This window comes from Rhineura floridana, chromosome 7, assembly GCF_030035675.1.
Source record: "Rhineura floridana isolate rRhiFlo1 chromosome 7, rRhiFlo1.hap2, whole genome shotgun sequence".
Taxonomy (NCBI): domain Eukaryota; kingdom Metazoa; phylum Chordata; class Lepidosauria; order Squamata; family Rhineuridae; genus Rhineura; species Rhineura floridana.
The window spans coordinates 73,165,236-73,193,021 of record NC_084486.1 but is presented as its reverse complement, the minus strand read 5'-3'; the positions used below and the strand labels follow the sequence as shown (position 1 = coordinate 73,193,021).

Sequence of the window (27,786 nt, the reverse complement as noted above, 5' to 3'; positions counted from 1 at the left end):
TTACAGTATAAATAAATATAAAACCCAACCAAATGATCCAAATAATGTCAATAAGGATGAAATGAATCACCTTGGCAACTTCATAAACATGACAGGAATGCAGGTGTGCAAAAAAGAAAAAAGAGGAAAGTCTCAAAATAGTATGATTTTTTAAAAAAAGTAATAGAATGCCAAACGCATTTTGGTGAAACCCTTCGGTGGGTCAAGAATACCGACTTCCTAATAAGGCAACAGGTCTTCAAAAAGCATTAGACATTTTATTATTTCATTAATTGTTTTTTCCCCCCAGTACAATTTTGAGGCTGTCTCTCTTTTTCTGTTTTCATGTGGTTGCTATTGCCCCCCCCTTTTTTTTTAGGAACATGAGAGTGGACAAATCAATTCTTTGTGGTGTCAAGATTCTCTTCTTAAAACCACACACATTTAGGCTGTTTTTGACAATATTTTATTAGCACAGTTAGGATGCCACTCAGGAACTGTTAGGAAGTATTTGCAGGACTGAGCGCCATTGCACAGGGCACTCAGAAGTGGACAGAGAACAAGCAATCTACTTGCTGTGCAGGGAACAGGGTATGTGTGACGCTCTCATGAGTGCCTGCCCTATGGAATCAGGAAGCCCTCTCTCTAATGCCCTTCCTCAGGGGGTGGGGTGGGAAATCTGCCACTGCAAGTGCAAGCTGTCAAGAGTGCTACTTCATTAAAGCATATCCCTTTCACATTTGAACAACAACAGCAAACCTTACCCGTAACTTTTCTTCTCCCTTTGAGGACTGCTTACAGTCGGGATGCCAAACTGTAGAACCTGGGGGTGGGGGAAGAGAGACAGAAACCAAGTCGAGTCATATAACATTCAGCTCTGAAGAAATACACTGAAGTGAAAATATTTTGTTTCACCTTTCCCTTGGCAACGGGAGGTTCTAAAGCAGTTTTTCTGGGTCAGTTTCCTTTTGGAGGAAAAAAAACATAATGAAGGTGGAATGGTTGTGTTGTGATATTTCTTTATATACAAATGCACAGTTCTAATATAGGGGCATGGAAGCATGCACATAGCAAACAGTACTGGAGCAATATTAATACCCGAATTCTCAAAAGTGGCTTCTACTGTGGACAACCTATCGCACAGCTTTTAACTACAAAGTCACTTTCTCCCACCTTCACTCAGAATGAAAGTCAGTTTCACAGCCCCTGCCAGCAATGCAGATAGGTGTGAAGAGACCATCCAAATAGCCAAGGTGCACCAAATGCCCATTAGTTAGCATTCAGTATTAGTTGCTAAACCACATCAAAGGTAAGCTTTGAATAACAGGGCAGATCCTCTCACAATAATATTATCTTATCTAGCAAAGTTTCCATCTAAGGCATTGTAATATGCTAATGAAAATATTGGCCTATATGCCAGGTAACTATAAAACCGAAACAGAGGTAAAGGGATATATCTATCTATCAACTGATCCATCTGGAGATAGAGAGATATAATATGGTAGTGTACAGATAACTTTCCAAGCAGTAAAGCTGGGGCATTGTAGCAGTCAGCTGGAACCACAAGAAATGCTCTGGAGTAAACCCTTTCACCTCAGGATTCCCTCTACACTTCTTGTAGGAAAGAAGCCAAGTGGGATATTTTATTTAGCTACAGCCCTTGTATCTCACATTGAGCTGCAGAGCTGGTACCTCCAGCCAATTAGGAAATATCACCATTTGTAGCCATAGTAGCTGAGAAGCCTTCTAGTCACCTAATTGCAATGTCCAAAGTGTGGGTGGGGGTGGCGGGTGAGAAGGAAGTAGGATATTTAGCCCAGACTCAAATCCACCTGGAAAGTTGTAGGATGGTGAAAGACTCGCCTGAAAAGAAGTGGGATGGAATCCTACCTCAATTTTTGCATTTAGGAAAATGATGGGGAAACACACTGAAAAGTGAGGGATGAACGAATGATTAATGAGAAGACATACAAACACCCCACAAGCAAATCAGGATGAATGCTCACTGTTGAATAACCTGCCCTGCAAGCAAATCAGAACAAAAGCTCAATAAAGGCAGAACATAGTCTAGCCTCCCCATAAACTTTGCACAAGGAAATCAGGACGAATGTTTAATAAAGCAACCCTCAATAAATAAATAGTCCTAAAATTTACTATTAGAAGGACTTTTGGAAAACAAATAACTGTTCATCCTTGTTTTCACAAAAGGTCAAAAATTAACTAGTATCCCAACCATGCTAAGCTTACGTTTAAACCCCATTTGACCATAGAGAAAGAGAATATTCCTGACACCAAAAAGAAATGGGAAAATTTCCAAAAGTTGTATTTTTATTAATTACAGTGCAAGCAATAAAGCAAAGGAAATCCTTTTCTCTTAAAGGCAGAAGGTTTACAGTGTAAATGTCAGAGTAAGCACCATGGAGAACCTTTATTCTAGAAGATCCTCCTTTAGCACTGTGATAAAGGACAATAACTCCATGCTATTTATTATCAGCATACCTCACTGTAAATATTTCAGGAGGAGGGCACAGAGAGCAGGTTTTAAGTTTGGGCTAAGTAAAAAAGACAAGTTGCTCCTTTCATATCAAAAAGGTTCCCATGCTCAGAAGCAAAGCTACCAAAAGCTTACATCCGGGTAGGAAACATAATGTTCATGGGCTTTATCCAGTCAGCACACTCCCTGATCATGTAATTCTTTATCATCACCTTCAAGAAAATCCACAATAAGCCATGTATAGCCCAGGAACCACATTCTTGTCTCTGTTGCCAACAGGCTATCAAAGCAAGCTGTTGTCAAAGGGAAGCCTGGGGGAGAACCAGTGAGATTCTTATTTCTTCCTTGAATTTTCAGCTTTTTTTAAAAAAATGACTAGCTCTTTTACTTATGAAAATATAAGGGGGAAAGTACACAGTATTCTATCCAAGTGTTCAGCAAGAAGCAAACCTACTCCTAATTTTAGTGTTTTGATTAATGAGTGCAAAGATGAACTCACTGGGATAACTAATAAGTACTAAACTTAAACTTAATTTTTATTCATATTTATTACAATTAAATAACTTTAAGCATATTTGTCTACCTGTCTTTAGGTTTTGCATGTTCTGTCTACATTTTCCAGCCCTGGTGTACCCTTAGGTGCTCTTATCACAAAAGTTTGGCTATTAGGGATGGACGGGCCCATTAAAGTCCAGTCTGTTCCAGTTCTCAGAGGGGACAGCTGACTTGTTGGACAGTGGATTCTCTGAAGCAGACCATGGATCCAATCTGGTTCATCATTTGCCCAACTCATGAGGGGGGAGTCTGCTCTGGAATCTGTGTAGGGCAGATTCCTCCTACTGGCTATGGGCCTGCAGTAAAGCAAACCATCCTCTCTGGATTTAGTCAGAAATCAGGAAAAAAGCTTAGAAGTAAAAAAAAAAAAAAAAAAGGAGAGGAAAATGAATCATTTAATCAGTAAGCAGGATGATTCAGTTAAAGCCCCAACTCAGCCCCTGAGTTTTTGGGTGGTATTCAACAAACTTTTTACACTAGTGCAATGATTATTCCTCCCTCTTCCCTTTGCTCCCCCTGCACAGTCCTCAAATCTGCTTAGGAGGGTTGGTGGCAGATTTAGGGGGAGGAGGGGGGGAGAATATTTTTTAAAAATTAAATTTTGCATCTGTCTTTAAAGCAGAAGATGTATGGCAGATCCTTGTGCCTGAACTTTCTCAGGAAGGGAGTCTGAGGAATTGTGGAAAATAGCGGTGATAGAGAGAAATACAGTAATGACCTGGGCTCTCACCTTTAACAGCTGTATATTATAATGTGGAATTTGGGGGGAAAGAATTACTTGGTAATATGCAAATATGGGGAAAATATGAGATGACTGAACTTGGGAAATTATTAAAAGATAGTATGGTTAAAATATAGCTGGAATAGCACAGTGGGGAGGAGAGCCTGGCTGGGAGTCCAGAGTCTGTGAGTTCAAATCCCTGCTTGTGTCTCCTGGGAGTCAAGGGCCAGCTAAAGATCATCCCCACAGTGAATGGCTCAGGGAATATGTGCCCTGCCATCTGTGCAGCCATGGGCAAGCTGCATAGTCCCAAGGAGCCCAGTTGCCCCCCATCTGGCAGTTGCGGACAAGGAAGGGGCTGGCTTGTGCAGCTGTGGCAAGCTGAGCAGGCCCTAGCCAGCTGGGGAGGACTAGCCTCAGAGGGACGCAATGGTAACCCCCCTGTTGGAGAAAATGTTGGTTCAAGCTTCTCTGAGCTCTCCAAAGTGTCTAGGCCTGTATAGGGTCATCTAGGAGGTCAGGGCGAGGAGTAGCAATGAGCCTCACAAGCTGCTGGCAATCATGAGGCTCCATGCTTGCGTCATCGTGGTTGGCAACTGGAAGAAGGGTGGCAGGGTTCAACACAGTACAACGCTCTAAAGTAATGGACGGATCTCTCAAGAGATCTTTTTCATAAGAGGTGAGCCTGGCATTAGTCCAATGCTGTGTAGATTTCTGTAAGAGCACAGCAGCAACAGAATGTGGGACCAGGACTGTAGTGGCATATCCTAGAGTGAGGTCCTTTGCCTTTCCCACAAGCAATGCAGTTGCTGCTACCACTCGGAGAAACCCTTGTGCAGTGGTATCTAGTTTTCCACTGTAATAGGCAATAGGCCGGTTACTAGGGCCCAGTTTCTGTGTAAGCACACCAACTGCTACACCACCTCTTTCAGTAACAAACAAAGAAAAAGGTTTCTGATAATTTGGCAGGCCTAAGGCTGGTGCATTGCACAAAGCTTGAACAATTTCCTGATATCCTGACTCCATTTCTTGGCCCTATACCATGGTTTCTGGCCTATTATCCTTAGTGGCTTCATTTAATGGTTTCGCATAAAAGGAAAAATTGGGACTCCACTGCCTACAATATCCAGCCATGCCCATTTGTTTCTTGGTAGTCGGTTTAGGCAACTGCAATATGGCTTCAATGCGTCCCTGTGTGAGCTTTCTGCCCTCCTTTGATAGACAGTGACCTAAGCAGGTGACCTCCTGTTGGACAAACTGTAACTTTTTCTTAGATACCTCATGGCCTTTCTCAGTCAAATAGCGCAATAGTTGCAGAGTGTCCCTAGAGCACTGATCTTGAGTCCTAGAGCACACCAGAATATCATCAACGTAAAGAACCAAAGTAGACCCCCCCTCTAAGTCTAGACCCTCTTTAAAACTTGCGTAAACAAAGTGGGGGACTCACAGTACCCCTGAGGTAGCCGGGTGAACGTTAGGGTTCTCCCTTTGAAATAACGTTAGGGTTCTTCCTTTATTGAAATAAAGGCTTCTAATCAAAGTATCAATTCTTAGTCTTGAGAGAATTTATTAGGGCCTCCCAGGACTGAACCTAGCAGGTATTGGCCCACTTGGGCCCCTGCAACACCCCTCTGAATACTGTCTACCATGAAATCCCTATTCATAGGGTCGCCATAAGTCAGGATTGACTTGAAGGCAGTCCATTTCCATTTTTCCATGGTTAAAACATTTTCAAATTACAAATGAGATGTATCAGAGGCAATACTAAAGTATTGCAGTACTCTCAAATTAAACATATTAATCAGTTGGGTCAGAAAATCTGGGTCACTGAGAGACTATACAGATTTTGAACTTAATTTTGGTTAAAGGTAAATCACAGAGACTATTGGGTAAAATATATAAAATAATTTACGATTTGGAATAGTAAAAAAAGTGTAAAGCAGATATGGATATGGAAGAAAGAAAATGGATATGGGATCATGTACCACATCTCACATTATGCATGAAATCACCCCCCCCCCCAATTTATTAAGATAGTATCTAATATTAAAAAGAATGAGCAAAATGTAGACAGCAAGATGTAAAGCTCCAGGAGCTGATATCTTCCAGCTTTTGGAAAATGTGCCCTAAAATCAAATTATTTGGGGATCAAATAGTAACAGAAGTAAGCAAAATCATGAGATATGAGTTACCAAAAGACCCTTTATTAATTTGTTATGTCAAGGAAATAATATCTTACAAACATCAAGAAATCATTATCCATCTTTTAACAGCAAACCGCATGACCCTATGTCAAACATGGAAAAATTCAGAACCACCTGAATTGGAAACCTGTCTGACTGAAGTTTGGGATATAGTATAAATGTTACTAATATTATTAGTAAAATTATTATAAATAAATTATTATTAGTAAAACTGAGTATCTTATTGGAATGAGAGAATGCAAGATGCTTTGAATCCTTATTTGTTATTGAGAGAGATATAAAACGAAAGAATCTTATAGAAGAGTTTTGTGGCTGGAGAAATCGCTATGCTGTTGGGAATCTTTCAATTTTAAATTTAATTAACAACCACCACCACCACCCCGATTTAGATAGAGGTGATCCAGTTGACACTGGGCATACTTGCACATAATGCTAAACCAAACCATGATTTAGCACAAACGTGCAGGATCCTCAGAGAAGAATGCAGCTGCTTGGCTCCTTCCTGATCCTTTTCCTCAGGATGGTGAGGCAGTCAAGCCAATGTTTGGCCTGTTCTGTCATTTGAACCCAGGATTGTGGCTAAGCTCTGTCCTTACTCACAAGCTGCAGCCAAAGTTTGGAGGACATGCAGGCGCAGCAACAGCACTGAAGAACAATCAAATTTTTTGTTGAAAATTGGATGGTGGCCAGAGGTGGTAGGGTGCCACGTTTTGGAAAAGAAATTGAAGGGCACAAGGAACTCACAAGGCTGGCGTTATTGGTCAAAGAATAGGAACCCAACAGTCAATGTTGCAATAGTGGCTACTATGGCCTGCAGTCATAACTAAATTGAAAAGTAACAGAGAATAAATAACTATAAATGACAGAGAATAAATAGCTATAAATGGGTATTATGTATAAATTATTGGAATCAATATCCATGACAGATAGCAATAGTAATGTTTTAAACTTTATTATTATGATAACAGATGATGAAAATGATGTCCTGAAATTATCCAACATATTTGCCAGTGGCAAAACGGGAGTGGTATTTCACTGAATATTCCCCGGAGCGGGGGGGGGGGGAGTAAATTCTTTCCTGAGAAATGCTGGCTCAGTTGCAAGTGAATGAAACTACACTGTTCATGTTGGTGGGTGAAGGAAGCAATGGCCTAAGAGAGAACTACTAGTGGCCAGGTCTGTTGCTTCCTTCCCCAATACTGAAATATACTGGGTTAGATCCACAGTTGCACATGAAATTCTCCACACTGTTAGTAGGTGGCAAAATTGGGGGAGAGGTCACCAAATAATCTCGGCAGCTCTGGAGAAGTCCGGAAAAGAATATTCTTATAGAAAATTCTTTTCTGATAAATTTTGACTGAACACTAATGTACATAGTACCAGAGTGTCTGCAGAAATATTTCGGGGGGGGGGGAGGTCTATGAATTATTACTACATGTCATTGGCGACCCACTCCACCCACCATTACATTTATAATTCAGGGAGGCAAGCACAGCCCTGCTCCCCGCTTGCAGACACCTTTGTATAGTACATAAATAATGTTTTGAGATGTTATACATGATGTATTAAATTTGTATTTTTTTAAAAAGGGGAAAGTGAATTCTCTCCTTGGCCAGTCATATTGGTTTATTTTATTTATTTAAATCATTCCTATTCTTTTTTTCCACATGCTCAAAGTAGTTCACAAACTTTTTTTAAAAAGTTCTATCCTTACCTTGCAGGTACATTTCTTCTCCTTCTGTGAACATCTGGTTGCATCTGCTGCATCGTGCACAGCTCGGGTGGTAATGCTTGTCACCTGCCTGAAGAAAACCAAATGTGAGAAAATGTAATATGACCTATTATCACACTTCATCACTATAGCCTATGATGCTAGTTGATTCATCCATGCACCCAGCTAACAAACCTATTGGGCTAAGATACTTAGGACACACATAATTCCTACAGCCTACACCAAACACAATTGTCTTTAATTTCTCCATCTCAATGGATCAGCTACCATCAACAGCTGGGTGATCTGCTGATATCCATGCAGCATGAACATATATACAAGCAGACCTCCTACTTTCATGCTGAATGTCTGCATACCAGCTGTATACCCTGTGCCAGCATATTGTATTAGCAAGCTATAATAGCCTTAAAGTTGATCAATATAGTTAGAATATAGTCATGACGATTTGCCTGGAGGTTTGTATTCCCCTTTCAGGCCCCAGCATCCTTGGGTATGTCAGATCACCTCACAGACACCTGCAGTCTAATCTAGGTGTTTTAATGAGGATATGATGGCTTGCCCAGTATGATGCTGGGAATGTACCTTGTTAGTTTAAAGACATCAAAGGAGTTGGCTTTAAGCTAAGTTATACTCCAAAGGCAGGTGGATGGGTCGAAGGACGGTCAATGGTGAGATAATGCACTAGTTGCTTGTTAGTGCAAAGTCAAGGAACGGTCAAGAAGAAGATAATATAGCAAGTTGCTTGTTAGCAAAGATGGAGATAAAGATGGTAGCTATGCAGTTTGCCAAGGGAAGATGTCAAGGTGCTCCTGGAAAGATACTATAGTTTTCTAATAATTAGCCTGCTTTGAAGATGTTCTGTGAGAAGGTCAAAACAGCCAATTATATGCAACAGATGTCATTATGTATTACTTCAATGTGTGTATTCTCATTAATCATATATGTAACTTCATGTGTATGCCAATGATATGTGCCAAGATTTATGCTATATAAACATGACCTGTGCCCGGTATGGGTGTTCAGTCTCTGACGTCCGCTACTGCAGAGCGGTGGGACTGATCCACTTTTATTGGGAATACTTGGCTGAATGCTGTAAGTTACTCAATAAATTTTAACTCTTTGTAAGCAAACCTCTTGTCTGCATCTCATCTCTGCTAATCCAAAACAACCCTGAAGGTACACAATTGGCGACGAAGGTGGGATTATCAGACTTGAGTATGTTTAGACTCAGGGGGAAAGAGGAAGTAACGGAAGTCGAAGTGCAAAATCGCCTTCTGGGCTGGCTACAACATGAAAGGTGGGGGCCAGTGGCCAAGGAGATATCTGTACTGATGGGACAGATGGATTGGCTAGAAATAGAAAAGGACTGTACACCAGCTGGTCTGGTGACAGCCATTGAGTCTCTCAAACTGGAAAAGTGGTCAGTTAGGGAGACACAGCGTGCAGGAAAAGAAAGAGATATTAGCATCCTGACTAGGGAGACGTTGCAGGACAGTCTTGCCACTAATGAAGCACAGGAAGACTGCACACCAGCTAGAAAGCAGAGCAGGGTACGGAACCTGTGGTGTAGAGCTGAAAAATGGGCAGGAAGGCTAATTCGCCGAGCCCAGAAGAAATGCCTGAAGCATGCCAAAGTGCGTAGCATTATCACCTCTCCGGAAACTGAAGATCAGGGAGAGGGGGAAGGTGAGACGGCAGCTAATCCTCTCTCAGAGAAGGGAGAGTGCCAGGAAAAGAGCGTCTCTGGAGAAGAAGGGGAGGAAGCCCCATATGAGAAGATGAAAGCCCTGCCAGAGCCCTGGGATGAAGCCCCCTATGAGGAGATGGGAGCCCTGTGGGAGCCCCGGCAGTAAAGGGGAGAGATATTTGAGAGCCTCTCTGAAGAGAAAGAGACCCCCTGTGAGGTGGCAGCCTTATCTGTGCAGCTACGGCAAGAGATCAAAAGTGACCCAGACGTCCAGCTGCAGAGCACCCAGACTGGGGTGGTCGAAGAGGCCCAGATGGTGAATAAGCAGCTGGAAGGGGTGGACTGCGAAGAATTGCCGTCAGTAACGGAGGAAGAAGAAGAAGCCGTGAGTATGCCAGAGCCTGCCGGGGGGGAGGACAGCAAAGAGCTGGAAGCAAATCCCCTGGTAAGGGAAAAAACTTTAGAGCAAGTTCAAGTAGGGGCTGAAGAGGAGGTGCTGCCGATGAATTCCTCTGCTCCGTGCGAGAAAATATAGGAGAAGGAATGTGTGGGAGATGGGCAGCTGCTGCCGGAGCTTTTCACTCTGTGTACTAGAGAAATAGAGCAGGAAAAGGGGGGGGCGTGCCCACCAGATCTTTGCGTTCTGTGTGCTCCTGTTACAGAGACAGTGCCGAAAGAGAAGCCCTTCATTCCCTGTGTGCCTGCTGTGAAAGGGAAGAAGCAGGTGGGAGTTCAAGTCCAAGCGGAGCTCCCAGTGCTTGCAGAGATGAGTGAGTTAAAATCCCCCAGTGACATTGCCCCTGGGATGCGCCGTGATGATCCCATAAAGGGAGAAGCAAGTCCTATGGTGAAGGCAGTCCCTGGGCGCATTCCAGCTGTAACAAGCACCCCACGCCCTGTGAAGGTTAAAAGGCACAGGAAGGGTTGTCTACATTTGTTTGAGCCCCTGAGTTATTGTGGAAAAGGGCAAAAGCAATTTCTCGCTGCCAACCTGGGAGGGTTGGGCCAGCTAATTGCAAAGAAGATTCCCCCCGATAAGAAGGACGCTGGCTTGCAGCAGGGAGCAGCCATTGCCTACCAGCTGGAAGACCAAACTTTCTCTTGGGAAGAAGAGCAAGGTCAGCCAAGTCAGGGGGTGGAATGGTGTGCTGTTTGGGCAGTGAGCACAGGTGAGACAAGAGTGTCCCTGCATGTCTACATAAGCCCCTGGGCAAAGAGTAAAGAAGTAAAGAAATGGGCAGAAGAGGAAGGGGTGGCTTCCCTAATCGAAAGAACCAGCGGTCTGAAACAGCAAATCAAACTTCTGACAGTCAGGTCGGATTGGAAGCACTGGAAAGGAAGAAACCTGGAAGAAGCCAGCCATCTACTCAGTCAGAGAGGGCTCCTGGGGGGAGGGTCACCCATGGAGCGGCTGGTGAATCCTCCTTCGCTTCAGGAAGTAGGGGGGCACATGTGGCTCAACAGAAGACCTGCTGCGTGCTGCCAAGGAAACACCACTGTTCGTGGAAGAGGAATCCTGGCACCCTGCCTGTGGCCGAAGAAATCAGCTTGAACTGGAACCTCCTGAAACTCATGATGGGGAAGAGCCATGTGGATGAAGTTATGCACATGAAACTGGATGCTGGTTTGTGAGTAAGAATTTTCTTAAGGAGAGCGTTTCTTCAATGATTTTAGCATTGCCTTTAAAAAAAAAAAGGCTGCTGAATGCTTAAGATTTATTATGGTGTGTCTGTTAGTATGTGGGAGTGTGTATAGTTGGTTGGGGGGAGGGAGAGAATTAAGTTCTTTGTTCTTCCTTTTTCAGTTCTGATGAAATTCACTGCATGCTTGTGGATGTTATGCTGCATTCCATTGGTCTGGATCGCGTCTGAAGTTAAACTCAGCTATAGCCTGGCCAGCTGGAAAATCAATATGACTGCTGGATCTGCTCTCTGCTACCTCATCATTCTGCTGGCTTTCCTCTAATGGTCGTGGAGTTTAATAAAAGCTTATTGTGTGTGTTTTATTATTTTACCCAAAGGGTTTGATGTGAGGGCCACCCAAGCCAGAGCATTTAGAACAGATACCCAGAGGTTTGGGGCAGTTACATGATGGGTTAGGACTGGGTAACCCCCTTGAGAGTAAATGCCCCACCACAGCCTGAAGTCTGTTGGGAACAAGTAAAGTATAATAGAACAGAAGCTAGGTTCCACAGGCGAGTGGGCTTCAATAGGGGATGTCAAACCGTGCATACATGTCCCAATCCCAGTAATAGTGAGCAAGGCTGGATATGTACTAGTTGGACCCTGCATCCTGGCATTAACTGGGTAGCCCCTAATGGGAGTTATTGGATTTGTGGAGAAGATGTTCTCTGGGATTGTTATGGGGTCCACATAGATTTGAGAAGACCCTAGAAAGCCCTTTGTGAAATTATAGAGCTTGGAAAGTCAGATGGCAAAGGGACATCTTTAGCTCAGCTGAATATGCTTGGGCCCTGCTTCCCAGTGGAGGGGTGGCTAACATCATGTATAAAGTAAACATTTTTGGAAGGGCAATGGAAGTAGCTTTAAATGCTACAGCTCTGGCCCTAGAAGCAATAGGGATAGAAATGACCAGCATGAGAGCAGCAGTTCTCCAAAATAGGCTAGTCCTTGACATGTTACCTTCGAGCATGGGGGGGACATGCGCGATGCTACAACAGGAATGTTGCGTGTATATTCCAGATAAACAAAGTATAGTGAATCATAGTGTAGCAGCTTTATATAGACAAAGTAGTAAAATAAAGCACTTGGAAGAAGATTCTTTCTTAAATGCTATTTTAGAGTGGTTTCAGGAATAGGAGGTTGGTGGAAACAATTATTCTCTATTGGGCTCACCCTTATTTGGGGTGTCATATTAATATGCATATGCTTGTCCTGCTGGCGCAGCTTTAATGGATAAATAGCTAAGACTACCCTTGGGGTCAAACGACAGGGCAAACGAAGAACCGACTCCTTCGGGAGTAAGAAGAGAATGTAACGCGAAGCATTGACGTCCTTTGACCATCCAGGGGTGGAATGTATACCCTGTGCCAGCATATTGTATTAGCAAGCTATAATAGCCTTAAAGTTGATCAATATAGTTAGAATATAGTCATGATGATTTGCCTGGAGGTTTGTATTCCCCTTTCAGGCCCCAGCATCCTTGGGTATGTCAGATCACCTCACAGACACCTGCAGTCTAATCTAGGTGTTTTAATGAGGATATGATGGCTTGCCCAGTATGATGCTGGGAATGTACCTTGTTAGTTTAAAGACATCAAAGGAGTTGGCTTTAAGCTAAGTTATACTCCAAAGGCAGGTGGATGGGTCGAAGGACGGTCAATGGTGAGATAATGCACTAGTTGCTTGTTAGTGCAAAGTCAAGGAACGGTCAAGAAGAAGATAATATAGCAAGTTGCTTGTTAGCAAAGATGGAGATAAAGATGGTAGCTATGCAGTTTGCCAAGGGAAGATGTCAAGGTGCTCCTGGAAAGATACTATAGTTTTCTAATAATTAGCCTGCTTTGAAGATGTTCTGTGAGAAGGTCAGAACAGCCAATTATATGCAACAGATGTCATTATGTATTACTTCAAAGTGTGTATTCTCATTAATCATATATGTAACTTCATGTGTATGCCAATGATATGTGCCAAGATTTATGCTATATAAACATGACCTGTGCCCGGTATGGGTGTTCAGTCTCTGACCTCCACTACTGCAGAGCGGTGGGACTGATCCACTTTTATTGGGAATACTTGGCTGAATGCTGTAAGTTACTCAATAAATTTTAACTCTTTGTAAGCAAACCTCTTGTCTGCATCTCATCTCTGCTAATCCAAAACAACCCTGAAGGTACACACCAGCTCATAAACTCACATTTCTCACTGCTACATCTAAGTTTGAGCCCAGAAGGGCCATTTCTTTGTTTTAATAGCAAAAGGTCAGTACACTGTATTCCTCTACCTTTTCATGGCTATTAGCACTTTATTTTTTAAATTTATTTATTTATTAAATTTATTAGTCGCCCATCTGGCTGGCTGTCCAGCCACTCTGGGTGACGTACAAAATAAAAACATACAAATACATTAAAACATTAAAAATCTCAACAATAGTAATAAAACCTAGCACTGACTATTAGGAGGCATTTAGTCCCCAAGGAGTAACGGAACTGGCACTTTAATATAATTTGTGCTGGCCATTCGCTGCCTTTACAATAAAATAGGTGCTTAAGATATTGTTTACCTAAGCTGAATCTAAACTAGTGGCCTAGTTGTGATAAATGCTCTTGACTCCCTGTACTAAATCCAAATCCTCTGAGTCATTCAGGTTTCCTAGATATACTGATTCTCTAGGAAAACTAGGGTGACTAGATTTAAATGTTATTTTATATATATTATTTAGTAACCTATATCCTACTTTTTCACAAAGTGAATTCAAAGTATCCCACAAAATTCACATAAAACAAACCCAACATGAATTACAAACGATCAAATACCTGCATCAAAGCAACATAAATCATGGAAGTAATAACACTAAAACAACAAAACCTAACAGAACTAATAACCTAAAAGCCTTCCAAAGCATGTTTCCCCAACTTTTTTGGGCCCAGGAGCACATTTGAAAATCGAAGACTCTGTCACAGGCACCAGAAAATACACACTTCAAAGAAGAAAAATTGATGAAGATCAGGGCCTTCCCCCTGCCCCAAATGACAGGCAAAACATCTATTCCCTGGTCCCAACAAAACAGCCAAAAAAGCTGGCAACACTCCTCTAACAGGCAACACTCACAACCAAGTAACAACAAACAGCCAAAAAAGCCACACTTCATTAAAAAAAACTTTAAAAATTGGGAGGGGCAAGAGGCCATGGTGGGCACCAAGGGAAATGTTTGATGGTGCCATATTGTTTCTTTATTAATTTTATTCACAGCAGAGCACAGCAGTACAGCTCACTGGCTCTCTCCCACCTCACACCCTCCCTCTACTCTAATAATCCAAGTTTCAAGTGGGAGGAAGCAAACTGAGCCTATAATAGAGATTAAAAGGCAAGCCTAGCTCTAGAGAGTATCTCCCATGTTAAGGATTCTAGGTTTGCCAAGGAAGAGGTGGGGGATGTGGGGCACTGAAAGCTGCATTCCTCCTTTCCTTTCCAAAAGGAAAACAGCCAGTCTCTGCTTGCTAATGTGAAAACTGACCAGCCTCAGTCACAGCAGAGTTGCTTTCTTTTTCTTTCAGAATGCCAATATTAATATCATTATTTAGGGGAGAAAAAAATCCAACTAGTAAAAGCAGTGGCTGGCAGACCAAGAACGAATTCAAATCAACACCACCAGAATGCTTTTGAAGCAGCACCGATCAACGGATCCCATCCCTAGTCCCATTATTATTAATGGGAAATGCACCTCTCAAAACAGAAAGGATTCATAACCCAAGAGTTTCCTTCTATGAAGATGTACTACTGGACTGCACTAAGGCTACAAGCCTACACACTCTTCCTAGGGAGTAAGCCCTTTGAAGTAAACATGCATAAAAAAGGTAAAGGAAAAGGTGTCCCCGCACTTATAGTGTGAGTCGTTTCCGACTCTTAGGGTGACGTCTTGCGACGTGTACTAGGCAGACCATATATATGGGGTGGGATTGCCAGTTTCTTCCCTGGCCTTTCTTTACCCCCCAGCCTATGCTGGGTACTCATTTTACCGACCACGGATGGATGGAAAGCTGAGTGGGCCTCGACCCCTTTTACCGGAGATTTGACTTCCTCCTTCTGTTGGAATCGAACTCCGACCGTGAGCAGAGCTTCGGCTGTGTTACCGCCGCTTACCACTCTGCCATGTGAAGTGAAAGAAATGAAAGATGCACTAGACTAGGCTATAGTTTCTAAGCAACATTCAGTTACACAATTATTAATGGCAGAAGACCAACAGATTGTTGTGTCTTCTCACTTGAAGCAAAGGTTAGCATTAGCAAGAGAATTAAACAGTTTCATAAGTTAATATCAGCTATGACTTCCTTGAAGTCTTAAGTCTCCCCACTGGCAAATTAGGAAAAGATCTAGTATCTGAGAGCTGTCGAAGCATATTGAATAAATAATATTTAAAGCAGACACTAGCGGCTGCATTTGCTAACACTTGCATAACCACAAACTGCAGAATTTCACCAGCATGAACAAACATATGCAGTAAAGTTGTTTTAAAAAATGTGTGCATGTTTTGAGAAACCATGCAGAATTAAAATGATGAACTGCGAGTCAAGAGAGCCTGTTTCTTCTCATTCTAGAAATTAATTCCCCTGAACCTTTCATTGTCTGATTTTCTGTAGAGGCTTGTCTTTATTTAACAAGCTAGTTAACCTAAAATCAGAGATGCTTATAACTCATAAAAAAACTCTCTCAGCTTCAGATTTTCATTTGAAAAAAGTAATAACATGATTTTAGAAAGTCATTGGAGAAATAGATCCAAGGCTCCTGAAAAGCATCATCAAAGTTGTTCAGAAATGGATCTGGCTAGCCATTTGGAATTCTTTAAAATTAAGGCTCTTTTCTGATCAAAATGTTGCACTGTAGAATTTCCTGTCAAAAACGGAAATATCTAAGTTCTGTTTGCAATGCAGTATTACCACACATTTGTGTGGTAAAGCAGATTAAACTCCAATTATGAGATGCACATTAAATAAATGTGAGCATCCAATAGGTCAGCACTGTAAACAAACCTTTTGCTCTTCATCATACAAATAAAAATCACCAAGGAATATAATATGTGAATTAAAATAAGTGATTGTTGATGTAGCGCCAGCATAGGTATACTCAGACTCATCTACATAAACACATACAACATCCTTCAGCACTGGCTGGCATTGTTTCCCATATACATTCCATTTCCCTCTCTTCATGTTGTGGGTGAGCTGTGAAAAGGCTGTGTACATGGGTTAGGGAGAGAGATGGAGCACATGCAGCTGTAGGGCCAGTTGCACTATTGTGCAAGGTAGCCAAAAGGAGGCAGGAGGTAGACAGGTATTTAAAAGTGGGACATTATGATTCCCTGAAGCAGTTCCCAGTTATTTAGCACCCCTCCTCATGTTCTTCTTTGTGTCACTGTGAACAAAAGCAACTACATTTTCCCTTTGGATTCAAAGTCGCCAAGCGAGCTGGGTGTTTTTTTTTTTGTCTGCTTCACACAGCAAGCCTCCTTGCATGAGATGAAGTGCTTGATTATGAGTACCGGGGATATAAAATAAATAACTTACAGGAAAAAAATAAACCTACTAAAAACAATTGGCACAATTACAACACGCAAAATTTCAATTATAGGCCTGGTTTGCATGTTGCACTACGCCAAACCATGGCTTCATGCAAATGTGCAGGTGCCCACTCCTCCCCAGTCATTTTGCTGCTGTACCACATTGAGCTAAGCCATAGCTTGGTTGACCATGTTGCTCTCTCCAGACTAATCACAAGCTGCAACCACGTTTTGTTCTTTGTTTACAGCTTGCAAGAAGAACAACGCAGCCATGGTCTCCTTCCTGTGAACCAGGTCATAGTCTTAACTTCTCTAGGTTGGACTCAAAGTGTGCAGGCCCAGCTTGAAGACCAACAGAGCAATCCTACACCAGTCTACTCTGAAACACCGCATTATATCCAGTTGGGCTAATTTCCAAGTAAATGTCCACAGTATTGCAGTCTAACATACATAAACATGTAGGTCCACTCACAACTGTGCTGCTTCTTTTTGTCTGCCCTCCCTTTCTTCACCAAACTTGTAGGCTGCATGAACTCTTGGAACTGTACCATGATTAAATGGATGTTTTCCCTCTGTGTAAGTGAAAGTACTTTTGACCTCATTTTTCTGTTCCTTTCCAAAAGAACAGCCATTGGGAGGCAGAAATACACATTATCAGGCATCTACCAGGATTTCTTCACTGTCGATGGATCTGGCAGAAGGAAGGCTAATTATGAACAGACATTTTCTCTTGGCCAAAGGGCGCATTTTTAGAGTATTACAGTTTAACAGCTGGGTTCAGCCCTTTTGTTCCAATAACTCTTTCATATCAGTTGACAAAGAATTATTTTTAATGTAAAATAAAGCTATGGGCTACCACTGTGTTCCTCCCACAATGCAAAAGCGGTTCCCTTTCACATAACAATGGATCATGCCACTCCACTCCAACAACCAGATCTAGTCAAATACTTAACAGTACCCCATTTCTGTATATGTTGCCCTGGTATTAAATGCTCTCTTATGACCAAACACAATTAAAAACAGCCTGTATTTGAGTTGTTTGGGTAATTTATGACCCTTGGAATTTTAATGGAACACCTTACACAGGACAGCAGCCTAATATTTAAAGCATGGCTTTATTTCAAAAATTCCCAAAAGCTATAGGTAATTTCCCTCCATATGAAATTCATCTGATGCTTTCAAACATTACATCTACTAACTTCGGAATTCTTACTTTATGGTGATGCCTTATTCTCATGGTTTTCCTTAGCCTGCTATCATTGGCTAAACATTACATTCGGGGGGATGATATATCATCTTCCACCCCTCCCACTGATAACATAAGCACAAAGGCATCACCCAAATGCCAGCTGGAAAAGATACTAGGATATGGTGGATAGTGCTTGGAAGACAAAACATCCCAAGGGCCCCCATTCTTGGAAGCAGTAATGCAAAGCCAAGGTGTGTGGTTTGTTTTTACCACCTTAAGCACTGCCACTTTGCTCTACACTTTCTACAGTGGAAAAAGAAACCATGGAGTGGAAGTCTTAGGGCAGAAACAGACTTACTTATTGTGCCAGTTCCAGTATGTCTCTATCCCTCTTTTCTCATAACGGGACCGCTCAACGCTAGTCAAACTCTGCCCCTTTTTATTCTTAAAACCTCATCAGATCAGCTCCAGTGCATTTTTTTTAAATCAAGGTTCAGAAAGGTTTCGCAACTGATTGGTAGATCCAGGGCTGTGGAGTTGGAGTTGGAAGCAATTTCAGGTGGAGTCAGTAGAAATGTACCATCTCTGACTTCAAAATAAAAACGTTCATAGGAATTTAGGGAAGTTTTCTTGTTTAGAAATTTTAATCAATTAAATATATTTTATGTTCTACCAATCTAGCCTGATGATTCACTTGGTGGTGATGAAATGCCTTGTGCTACCATTTTACTACAATAAATTTGTTATTACTAGTTAATATACATTTGCCATTTATGAAGGAGTTGGAGTCGGAGTCGGACAGTAGAAGAACAGAGGAGTCGGAGTCGAAGGTTTGGCGTACTGACTCCACAGCGCTGGGTAGATCAACCCCTGTGTCTTCCAGGTATAGCCAATGGAAGCACTTTGCTGCTGGTTCAGGTAGAGACAGTGATTGGCGCAACCCTTTGCTGTGGGTGGTACTAAAAGGTCTGAAGTCAGTAGAAAAACAAGGTGTAGCCAGCAGAGGGGAGTGTCACATCAAAACGCAGCCAGAAAAACCATTGTGGCTGCTTTTGAAGAGACTAGTGTGCACACAGCCTTAGCATTACACTCAAACCGGTGCTCATGGCTTGTTTCTCTCCAAATAAACCACAATGCAAAGCCAAGGTTTGAGAGAAACAAACCATGAATACAAGTTCAGATGTAGCACTACACCAGCCATTCTGTAGTTTGTTGCTGACTAAAGGTGGAGCAAAGTGGGATTCCTTGACTTGAGTGCACCAGCATACAGCTCGTGCACACTATGATTAAAGTAAAATACTCAGCTTGGCTTAGCATTATAAACAAACACCACTAATGTTTGCTGTCAATATTTCTTTTTTAGTTTCATTTCAGGGACACACCAGCTGACATTTCAGTTCTAACACATCACACGTTTGCAGATAATTCTGTATAAATTAGTGGATGCCACAGGGAATTTAACTCTAAAACAAAACATGTAAATGGGGGCTACAGTGTTGTTTTTATTTCCTGGTGATTCCATAGTGAAGCTGCTGGTGTATAGTACACGAATAGCAACATTACCACAGATATTTTCTAAAATCCTCACAGGGAATGGGTAGACATGTTCTACAACCCTTAATCCCAATAATGAACACACGTACATACTAAAGATGAAATCTGAGACACACCAGGTCAACAACTACATGTACCACATCACACACTATTTATTGTAGCAAGATCCATTCAATGACTGGGTAAAGAAAGAGGAGATGGAGAAGTGAGAGGGGAACAGGGGACATTCAGAAAATGTAGAAGTGGCATGGGAAGGATCATGGCTCACTAGTAGAATACATCCATGGCACATGGAAGGTGGTTCCTGTATCAGTCCTTGGCATCTTTAATTAAAAGGATCAGATAGCAAGTAATAGCAAAGACCTCTCTGCCTGAGGGCCACTGCAGAACAAACTAGACAATTCTCGGATATACAGACAAATAGTCTGACCTGGTATAAGACTGTTTCAGTAGTTATTTTTCATTTTCCCCCCAGCTGTTTTCAGCATTTATTGTTAAATATTCGCTGTTGCTTATGAACAACAATAGCTGATAATCAAGAATAGATAGTATTCTGGAAATAGCTTTCACCATCCTGGCATCAATACATTATAATATTACAGAAGTAATATAAAGAAGGTATCCCTTACTAATGTCTATGAAATACACATTCAAAACAATATTCCCAGTATTCACATCACATTAACCTCAATAACAGAAATGCCTCAAAGTACAGAACTATCGTCAGCTAATTTACACATGGCAAATACACAGAAGCAAAGTTTTTGGTATTACAACAGAACAACTGTAGATTTAAGAGCAGGAAAATAATGACACATGGTCTCTTGTATAAAAACACAGACATTCATAGAATAATGGCATCTAACACTGATTTATTGCCATCCCCACCAACTGCATATTTACTAAAGGAAGTCCCTTGATTAACCTTAGAGACGTACCTTCTCTTACTAATTTCTTCTGGTTTGCAAAATAGTCCACTAGAAAAACACAACTAAGCCAATAGTCCCTTCAACATGACTGAACTAACATTGATTGCAGAGTATCTAAGCATCTGAGTTATGAAGGTACACCATTTCTTATGTCATTCCAAAATATTTATGTGCCAACCCATGCTTTTTCACCACAAATAGACAGTTAACGTTTACTGTTGGTTACCCTGCCTCACTTGAAAATGACTGCTGTAATATAATGACAGAACAAAGATATCACAAGTACAATTTTCTTCTCAACTGCAACTTGCATAATTCATCTGTACAAATATTTTGTTTTAAAAGCATTGTTCTTCCTAGCTTACATCCTTTGGCTGGCTTTATTTTATTCTGTTAAGAAATATATTACTCAGATGCAATCTCAGGACAACAAAACATTTTACATGGCTAATGGATTTTCAGCATGTCCACTGTGTGCCTGCACAGAAAACACTATTAATATTCACTAATAGGCAAAAAAACCTTGTGGTTTAAGAACATACCTATAGCCCACAGATATTTCTATCAAACTTTAAAAAGCAGAGAAATTGGGCAGCTATTGTGAATGCACCATGGGAGCAGGAGACCTGACCTCCTCTCTGAGATATTGTACTGCCCTACACATTTGTCAAAATGCAAACATCATTTGGGTTGGTCTTTCACAGTCCAATCTACTTCCTCTGTAGCTTGGAAGAATTTGGTAACATGTGCCTCTGAGCATATAGTGAGTGGTGGCAACACCTGCCATCTCCAAGGATGGGGAATTATATTTTTGTATGTTTGTTGGTATTGTTCTTACTTTGCTTCTTTCTTGTGTTGCTAATGTTTCTACAGAGAATCTAATCTAGATAATTTTATTTCCCTCATTATTCCCTCATTATAAACAGGCTTTTCCCACTGTATGAGTGTAATCCTAACCTCTCTCTCCATGTCGATGGCTCTCCAAAGCACAATCATAATCAAGAGTCACCAACATGGCATCAATGGACACCAGTGTGCCTGCCAATATGTCCAGTGGCATCCACAAAAAGACTCAGTAAATATATCCTCAAAAACCCACAAAGCAGAAGAGACTTTCTGCTCAGTTTCTGTTTGTCTCTCCTATATATTAAATGTGCCCACATTTCATTGGATGCCAGGACAGGACACCCTCCCTACTGTTCTGAATAGAAGTACAATGAGCTTCTCTCTGTGAGTGAGCATAGCATAGCAGGTGATGTAGGTGCCTTTTTTCCGGAGGGAGGGGATGTCCAACCATTTTGTGTTTCTATCTTGTTCAGCTTTTGCAGCTCTCTTATGTTATGCCAGACTCCCACAGGAGCCATTTTGTGACTGGCACCCATAGCACTTTCTTAGCATTCCAGATATGCCCACTGGCCCCACATGGCTGGCAACCCCTGATCTAAAAGCAAGCACTGATAGGGCTCTGCTGCAGCAGAGACCCCAAGCTATGCCCAGGCGGGCAGTAAGTTCCCATTGGGGCACTTCTCCCACCACTGGTAGGATGTAGAAAGCCCTGAAATGGGGCATTTGTGGGCAAGGTGCTGGTGGTTTCGGATCCAGTGCAGATAGCCCAAAGACTACACAAGACTAGAGCTGATGTAGCAGAAGTTGTGGAAAAATCACCCACATACTGCTTCTGTCTTGGCCAACGTAAGTCAGCAGGACTTTGGATGTAGCAGTAGATCTGCAGTTCTACACCTCCTTGGCCCCTCATTAAAATTGCCCTATAAGTTATGGAACAGAATAGAAATCCCTTGTTCCACAGCTAACAATGAGACCAGTTTGTGCATCATGATATCTGTATCAAGAATCCAGGGTAATTGAGATGGCGCCTTCTTCCATACCAACCTTTATAACCACCAAGATCTGGGGATAAGAAACTACTGGCAATTACATCATCTGTTAGGCTGATGGCCATCATCGAATGAATCTTTCGGTGGTGGCCCCTAAGCTTCAGAACCAGCTTTCCAGCACTGTTTGACAGATCCAGGAGATTGCCTCTTTTAAGTCAGATGTTAAGACCTTGTGACTAGAATTACATTCGTTGTTTTAATGTTTTTTAAAAAAATGTTTTAACGCTGTTTTGTTTTAGTGTATTTTAATATGTTTTTATATTTTAAAGTGTTTTCAGTGCTTTGTTTGCCACCCTGGGCTCCTGCTGGGAGGAAGGGTGGGATATAAATGAAATTAAATAAACAAACAAACAAACAAACAAATAATAATAATAATGTTACTTAATTTTGTCTTTTTTGTTTGTAATGATCATCTAAACACACACACACACACACACACTAATTCCATTCTTCGAGGTAATGTGACTTTGCTTATGTAGTTATGGAGCACTCACATGCAACAAACCTTAAGAAGGGGAAAGCACCCAAAGCACTCCAATAAAGACTGAGTGCACTCACTGGTCATGAAATTCTGACTGCTGAGAGGAGGGGAAATAGAAAACCCGGGGATAGGGGATGGAATATCATGAAAAAAGCGGCTAAAGGAAGAGACACAAATGTAAAATGTATAGAGGGTATATCTCATTGTCTGGATTAGGAGTAGGTCATTTCCTGGTTCGCAATGAAAAAATATTTTTAAATGTTGCCAGAGATGGAAGTGAGAACTGTCCAAAATCAATGGAGAAATCTAAGATTTTAATGTAGCCCACTATGCCCAACATCTCCCCAACAAGCCTTACACCTCAAAATAGCCCAGTGAGGACTTCATGAAATTTTACAAATGAGTTAACTGTCACCAGATCTTTGGGGGATCCCACTGTTCTGTTTGATTCTTGGGTAGTCTGGATCAATTAGCTCTGTAAACTGTGGCACAGTTCAATCACACAGGCAAGTCCACCTATGTGTATGTGTTATGTGCATGTACATGTTTACGTTGTGTAGGCAATGGTAACAAGATGTTCTTGTCTTTCACAAAAGGCATAGAACAGATCAGCATTTCAGTCCCTTCTAAAGCCTTGATTACCTTGTTAGATCTTTGCATCTTGACAGTGTATGAACATTTTCTAGCACAAGATGTTTACAAATCTCTGGGAGAAGAGTCAATAGACTAGACTCCCTTGGGAGGAAGGGCAGGATAGAAATTTAATAAATAAGTAATGCCATGTTTGTCTCAACAAGGCCTGCACTGCATATCTGTATTATTACAGTACCTCTGAGACAACACCTGCACAGACAGTCCATCAAAACTTATTGTGGTATTATTTAGCAAAGGAAAGATGATGAAAGCAGTCTGCCTTCTCCTTTTTACTAATAGGCACGTCTAGTTTAATGCTCCCAAAGAGAAACACAGAGAAACAAGACTAATCAGGAAACAAACACAGTGACCGCACATTTAAAAGGCAAGACTAAACAGAGACAGCTCCTGCATTAAAGCTCCCTTAGGCATGAGACCCAGCCCCAGTCAGTCCCCTGTATCAACCAGTACACACAAGTACAGAATTGTTTTCAAGTGCTAACTACCAGACTGAGCTGACTTTCCATCCTAAAACTCTTCAGAATCCTTAGCATTTCAGAGGACTGTGGGAGAGTGGAATTTCTTAAATCTCACTAGATATAAGAGGGAAGTAGCAAGAAATGTGATTCTTTCTAGGAAGGCAAGTAAGATGAAAGGTGAAGAAGGCAACAGAAAGTAAGAAAATAGTATCCATCGGCACAAGATTCCTGATTTCTGGGAACTGGATTTGGCTGCATTCATTTCTTCCTTCCTTAAGGATGGGGGGGGGGGACCAGCCCTTGGTAGCATTTTGTTACAAGGACAAATGTGCATCTGCTCTGAACTCTGCAAAGACATGAGTGTCAAGTTCCAAGGTCAGATTTTCTGCATGCCAAAATGGGATGAGAGAAAGAGCAATACGTTGCAAGGTGCACTACACCGCATTGTCTTTTTTTTTTTAAGGAGTCTTCTTGCACATTGTCTGCACTGTCCCTTTCAAGATGCTGTTTCTCATCTGGAAACACACGCCAGATTTCCTGTCAAAGCATTTAAAATAAATCAGCAACCTGTTTGTTCAAAGACAACAGCTGTGTGGCAATGGGGAGGGGAAAAAAATAAATGAATCTGCATACCCTGAGCAATGCTGTTTCTCTCACACCACTTTCACACTTCCAAGGCTGAAGACAAATAACAGAATTCAGCATACTCTTAGAGCCAGCACTGTCTGTAGCATACATGCTAATTTATCTCATCTCATAATAATGTCTCACCAAAGAGATTTTGCAGGCTTCCAAAGCATTAAAGTCTCATGAACCTACTTGGCTGAAGTTGGTAATGAATAAAATAGATATGTACATGTCCCATGAGCAAGGATGGGTCTGCCAACCTGGGAGGGTAGGATGCTTTAGTCTACCCTTCAGCCTCAAACACCCTGCACTAAAATCACTTTGGATATGAACAAAAGCCATATGTGAGAGACACCTGGTCATTGAAACTTAACAGGTAAATCCCAAGACAAAGCAGTAAGAAATCTAGCCAATATTTTCAGACAGGAGAGCCAGTGTGTTGTAGTGGTTAGAGTGTTGGACTTCGACCTGGGAAATCAGGGTTCGAAACACAGCCATGAAGCTCACTGAATGACCTTGGGCCAGTCACTGCCTCTCAGCCTCAGAGGAAGGCAATGGTAACCCCCCTCTGAACACTGCTTAACCATGAAAACCCTATTCATAGGGTCGCCATAAGTCGGAATCGACTTGAAGGCAGTCCATTTCAATCAAGTATTTGACAGTAAAGCTCATGCAAATGAGTTTGATTTTTTCTAAATGCCTTCCAAGTGTCAACAGCTTCGCCAGGGCAATAACGATATCCAAATTGTTTCACAAAATATATATTCCTTGATCAATAGCTTTTTCTTTGTAATTTATTTTCCCCTGCCATCTCTTTACATTTGCTATTATCACCTCTCAATAACATTGTTAGGAAAAAAAGGCTATGTGCTGTCCCCAAAGCAGCTGTGAGCAACACAATATTGCTAGTACACTGCCAATGTCACATGCTGCTTTTTATTTTTTACAAGTGTAAGACTGATATGTTTCTGCACTTTAAATTATTATTATTATTATTTGAATGTATATCTCGCCCTTTCTCCTGAAGGAAGAAATACATGCAGCCTGTTCCTCACAGGCTGTAACAGGCTTGAATTATGCACATTTGCCAAAAACTACAACCAACTGAATGTGTGGATAGTGGGTAGAACCAAAAGGTGTCTAGGGAGATCATTACTACTGTGTTTGATTATTTTAAAATAGTTATATCCTGCCTTTCTTAAATGTTCAAGGAGGCCAACAACAAAGTATGACAAAATACAGTAAAAATACAAATGCACTGGCAATGCAAGAAAAATGTAAATGAGCCCTAAAATAGTGAATTGTCCTACAGTAATTTATATACATATAGATTTATTCTGAGATGTGAGAATTTCAACATAGATGTGGTAAGTCAGATATAATTTCCAAGGTCTCTCCTCCAGAATAATGATTAAGCATACATTTTTAAAAAATCCAGCAGCCTTTAGAATTATACCATTCCATCCATCCCAAAGAAACAGCTTCTCGGTCCCCCTGAAATGTTTCACCAGTGTGGCCTACCCATAAATGATAGTCAGTTTTCACTTCTTCATTTCATAGTCACTAAACTCAATTCTGAAGTAATATGTGAAACATTTTCCCATGCAAAATATATTCAAAAGAACACCACAAAAGCACAGCACATGTTAAGAACAGTTTGATAGAAAAGTAAAATTCAATGCAGCATATTCTGTTCATGCAGTCTACTTGGCATGTGGAGAAAGAAGCTGGATTAGTCACCCCATTTTACCCTTTCCCCATACTTAAAGTATTGTGCTCTCTTCGTCTGGAATCATTAATTCGGAGGTGCATATTCCACACCTATTTCTCACATAGAGGCATTTACCTTCTACTGAGGCTTCTTTGCTGTGCTTTCTAAAACTTTTTCATCCAGTGAGCTGCTCATTCCACTTTCCTCAAAAGGACTGCGAGAAATGTCTTGCAGACACACACACATAAAACCTCCCACAGAATATTCTCACTGATCTGGCTATCATAACCTTTGCTAATATTTCTAATCCAAAAGACAGCCCTCTCTTCATTCCAAATCACAACCCTACTGTTCTCCAATCACTGCACAGTGCAGAAAAAGAAAGGCTGGTTCAGCCTTTTTTGTTCAAGCTATGAACCAATGGACTAGTCCATTGTGGGGGGAAAGACAGGGGGAGGCGACATTGGTCCAGGTGAGGGCAACACCATTTGTTTGTATCTGTGTGTAGTAAATTCAACAGAATTGCTCACAGCTTTGTTCTCTTAGAGCTAAATGCTAAAGTTAGCACCTTGGGGATCTTTCTAGAATCAAGCAAATCTGCAGACCAATGCTTTTCAAAAAGGTTTGGGGACATCCAAAAACTGTACATTATTTACTAAATATCTGGTAAATACTAAGCTGATAGTGTAGTCCTATAAATGTCTACTCAGAAATAAGCCTCATTGTCTTTAATGGAATTTACTTTGTGGTGAGTGTATACAGGATTGCAGCATAGATCTTTACCAGTTCTCATTCAAGAATATTTATATTCACAACTGGCCTACTTTAAAAAAAACCGTCCTTGATCCAATTCTCTTTATTAGCTTTCTGGAAAACTGTAGCATAATTTTATGTTGTCAGGTCATTTAACAGCAATTATCTAATCAACATATTCCTGTACATATCATTTGGATGGTTTGAAAACTAGATTTGTGAATCTACCTACAAGAGAGAGAAATTTTTATGCCAGGTTGAGCTTTTTTTTTTTTTTAAGTACTTGATATATGCAAACTTCACTAACAAATATTCAGCTCAGTTTCATTACTAAATCTGAAATTTAACTGAGCTAGTAATTGGGTTGGGTTAATTGTAATTTCAGTCTTGGCTGCTACAGTTCCATTACACTTTCATTTCAATTTTTTTTTATAAACCCAGTTCTAATTAATCAAATTTTAGCAGGAATGATAGACAGATGTGAATCCATGATGATATTTGCTGTAAAATATATTTCCCAAACCCATAACAAGTGACACAAGCCCCCTCTAGGTGGATCTAGGCAAGTAATTTAGTGATGAATAAAATCTAAGTTTAGAGTCATGAAACTGTGGTTGTTTGTTTAAAAATGAACAGGCCAGGTCTTTGTAGCAGCTTAAAGACTAAAAGAATAGCATCATAAAGTATTCTTAATATTTATTCACAGAATTACATCTTTGTATCAGCCCTTGTTCTGCCATTTCATGTTCCATCTGTCCACCTAAATCCACTTGCTTGAGAAGAACCAATTTGAGGTACTTTTAATTTTACTGGATGTTCCATCAAGGAACAAGGTGCATTTTTCGAAGTCTTTCTTTAGGACTCACTCAAGCAAGCAGCCATGTGGTGGCTATGGCAATTCAACTGAGTGGATACTGCTTTGCAAGG

The 27,786-nt window shown here is 41.1% G+C and overlaps 2 protein-coding genes across 2 annotated transcripts in view; one reads left to right on the top strand and one right to left on the bottom strand.

Moving 5' to 3' along the window:
- The window catches only part of ABLIM1 (actin binding LIM protein 1), a 261,923-nt gene that overhangs the window by 101,076 nt on the left and 133,061 nt on the right, over positions 1–27,786 (bottom strand). Inside the window, exons 7-8 of the mRNA XM_061635919.1 lie at positions 7,668–7,755; positions 744–802 (exon numbers count right to left, since the gene is read on the bottom strand). Coding sequence (XP_061491903.1) covers positions 744–802; positions 7,668–7,755 — 147 coding nt within the window. The remainder of the gene's footprint in view (positions 1–743; positions 803–7,667; positions 7,756–27,786) is intronic.
- LOC133388423 (uncharacterized) lies at positions 9,752–13,096 on the top strand. Its single transcript, XM_061634383.1, has 2 exons — positions 9,752–9,817; positions 10,035–13,096. Exon 2 carries the CDS (start codon positions 10,139–10,141, stop codon positions 10,922–10,924), a length of 786 nt encoding a protein of 261 aa, XP_061490367.1. The 5' UTR covers positions 9,752–9,817; positions 10,035–10,138; the 3' UTR covers positions 10,925–13,096.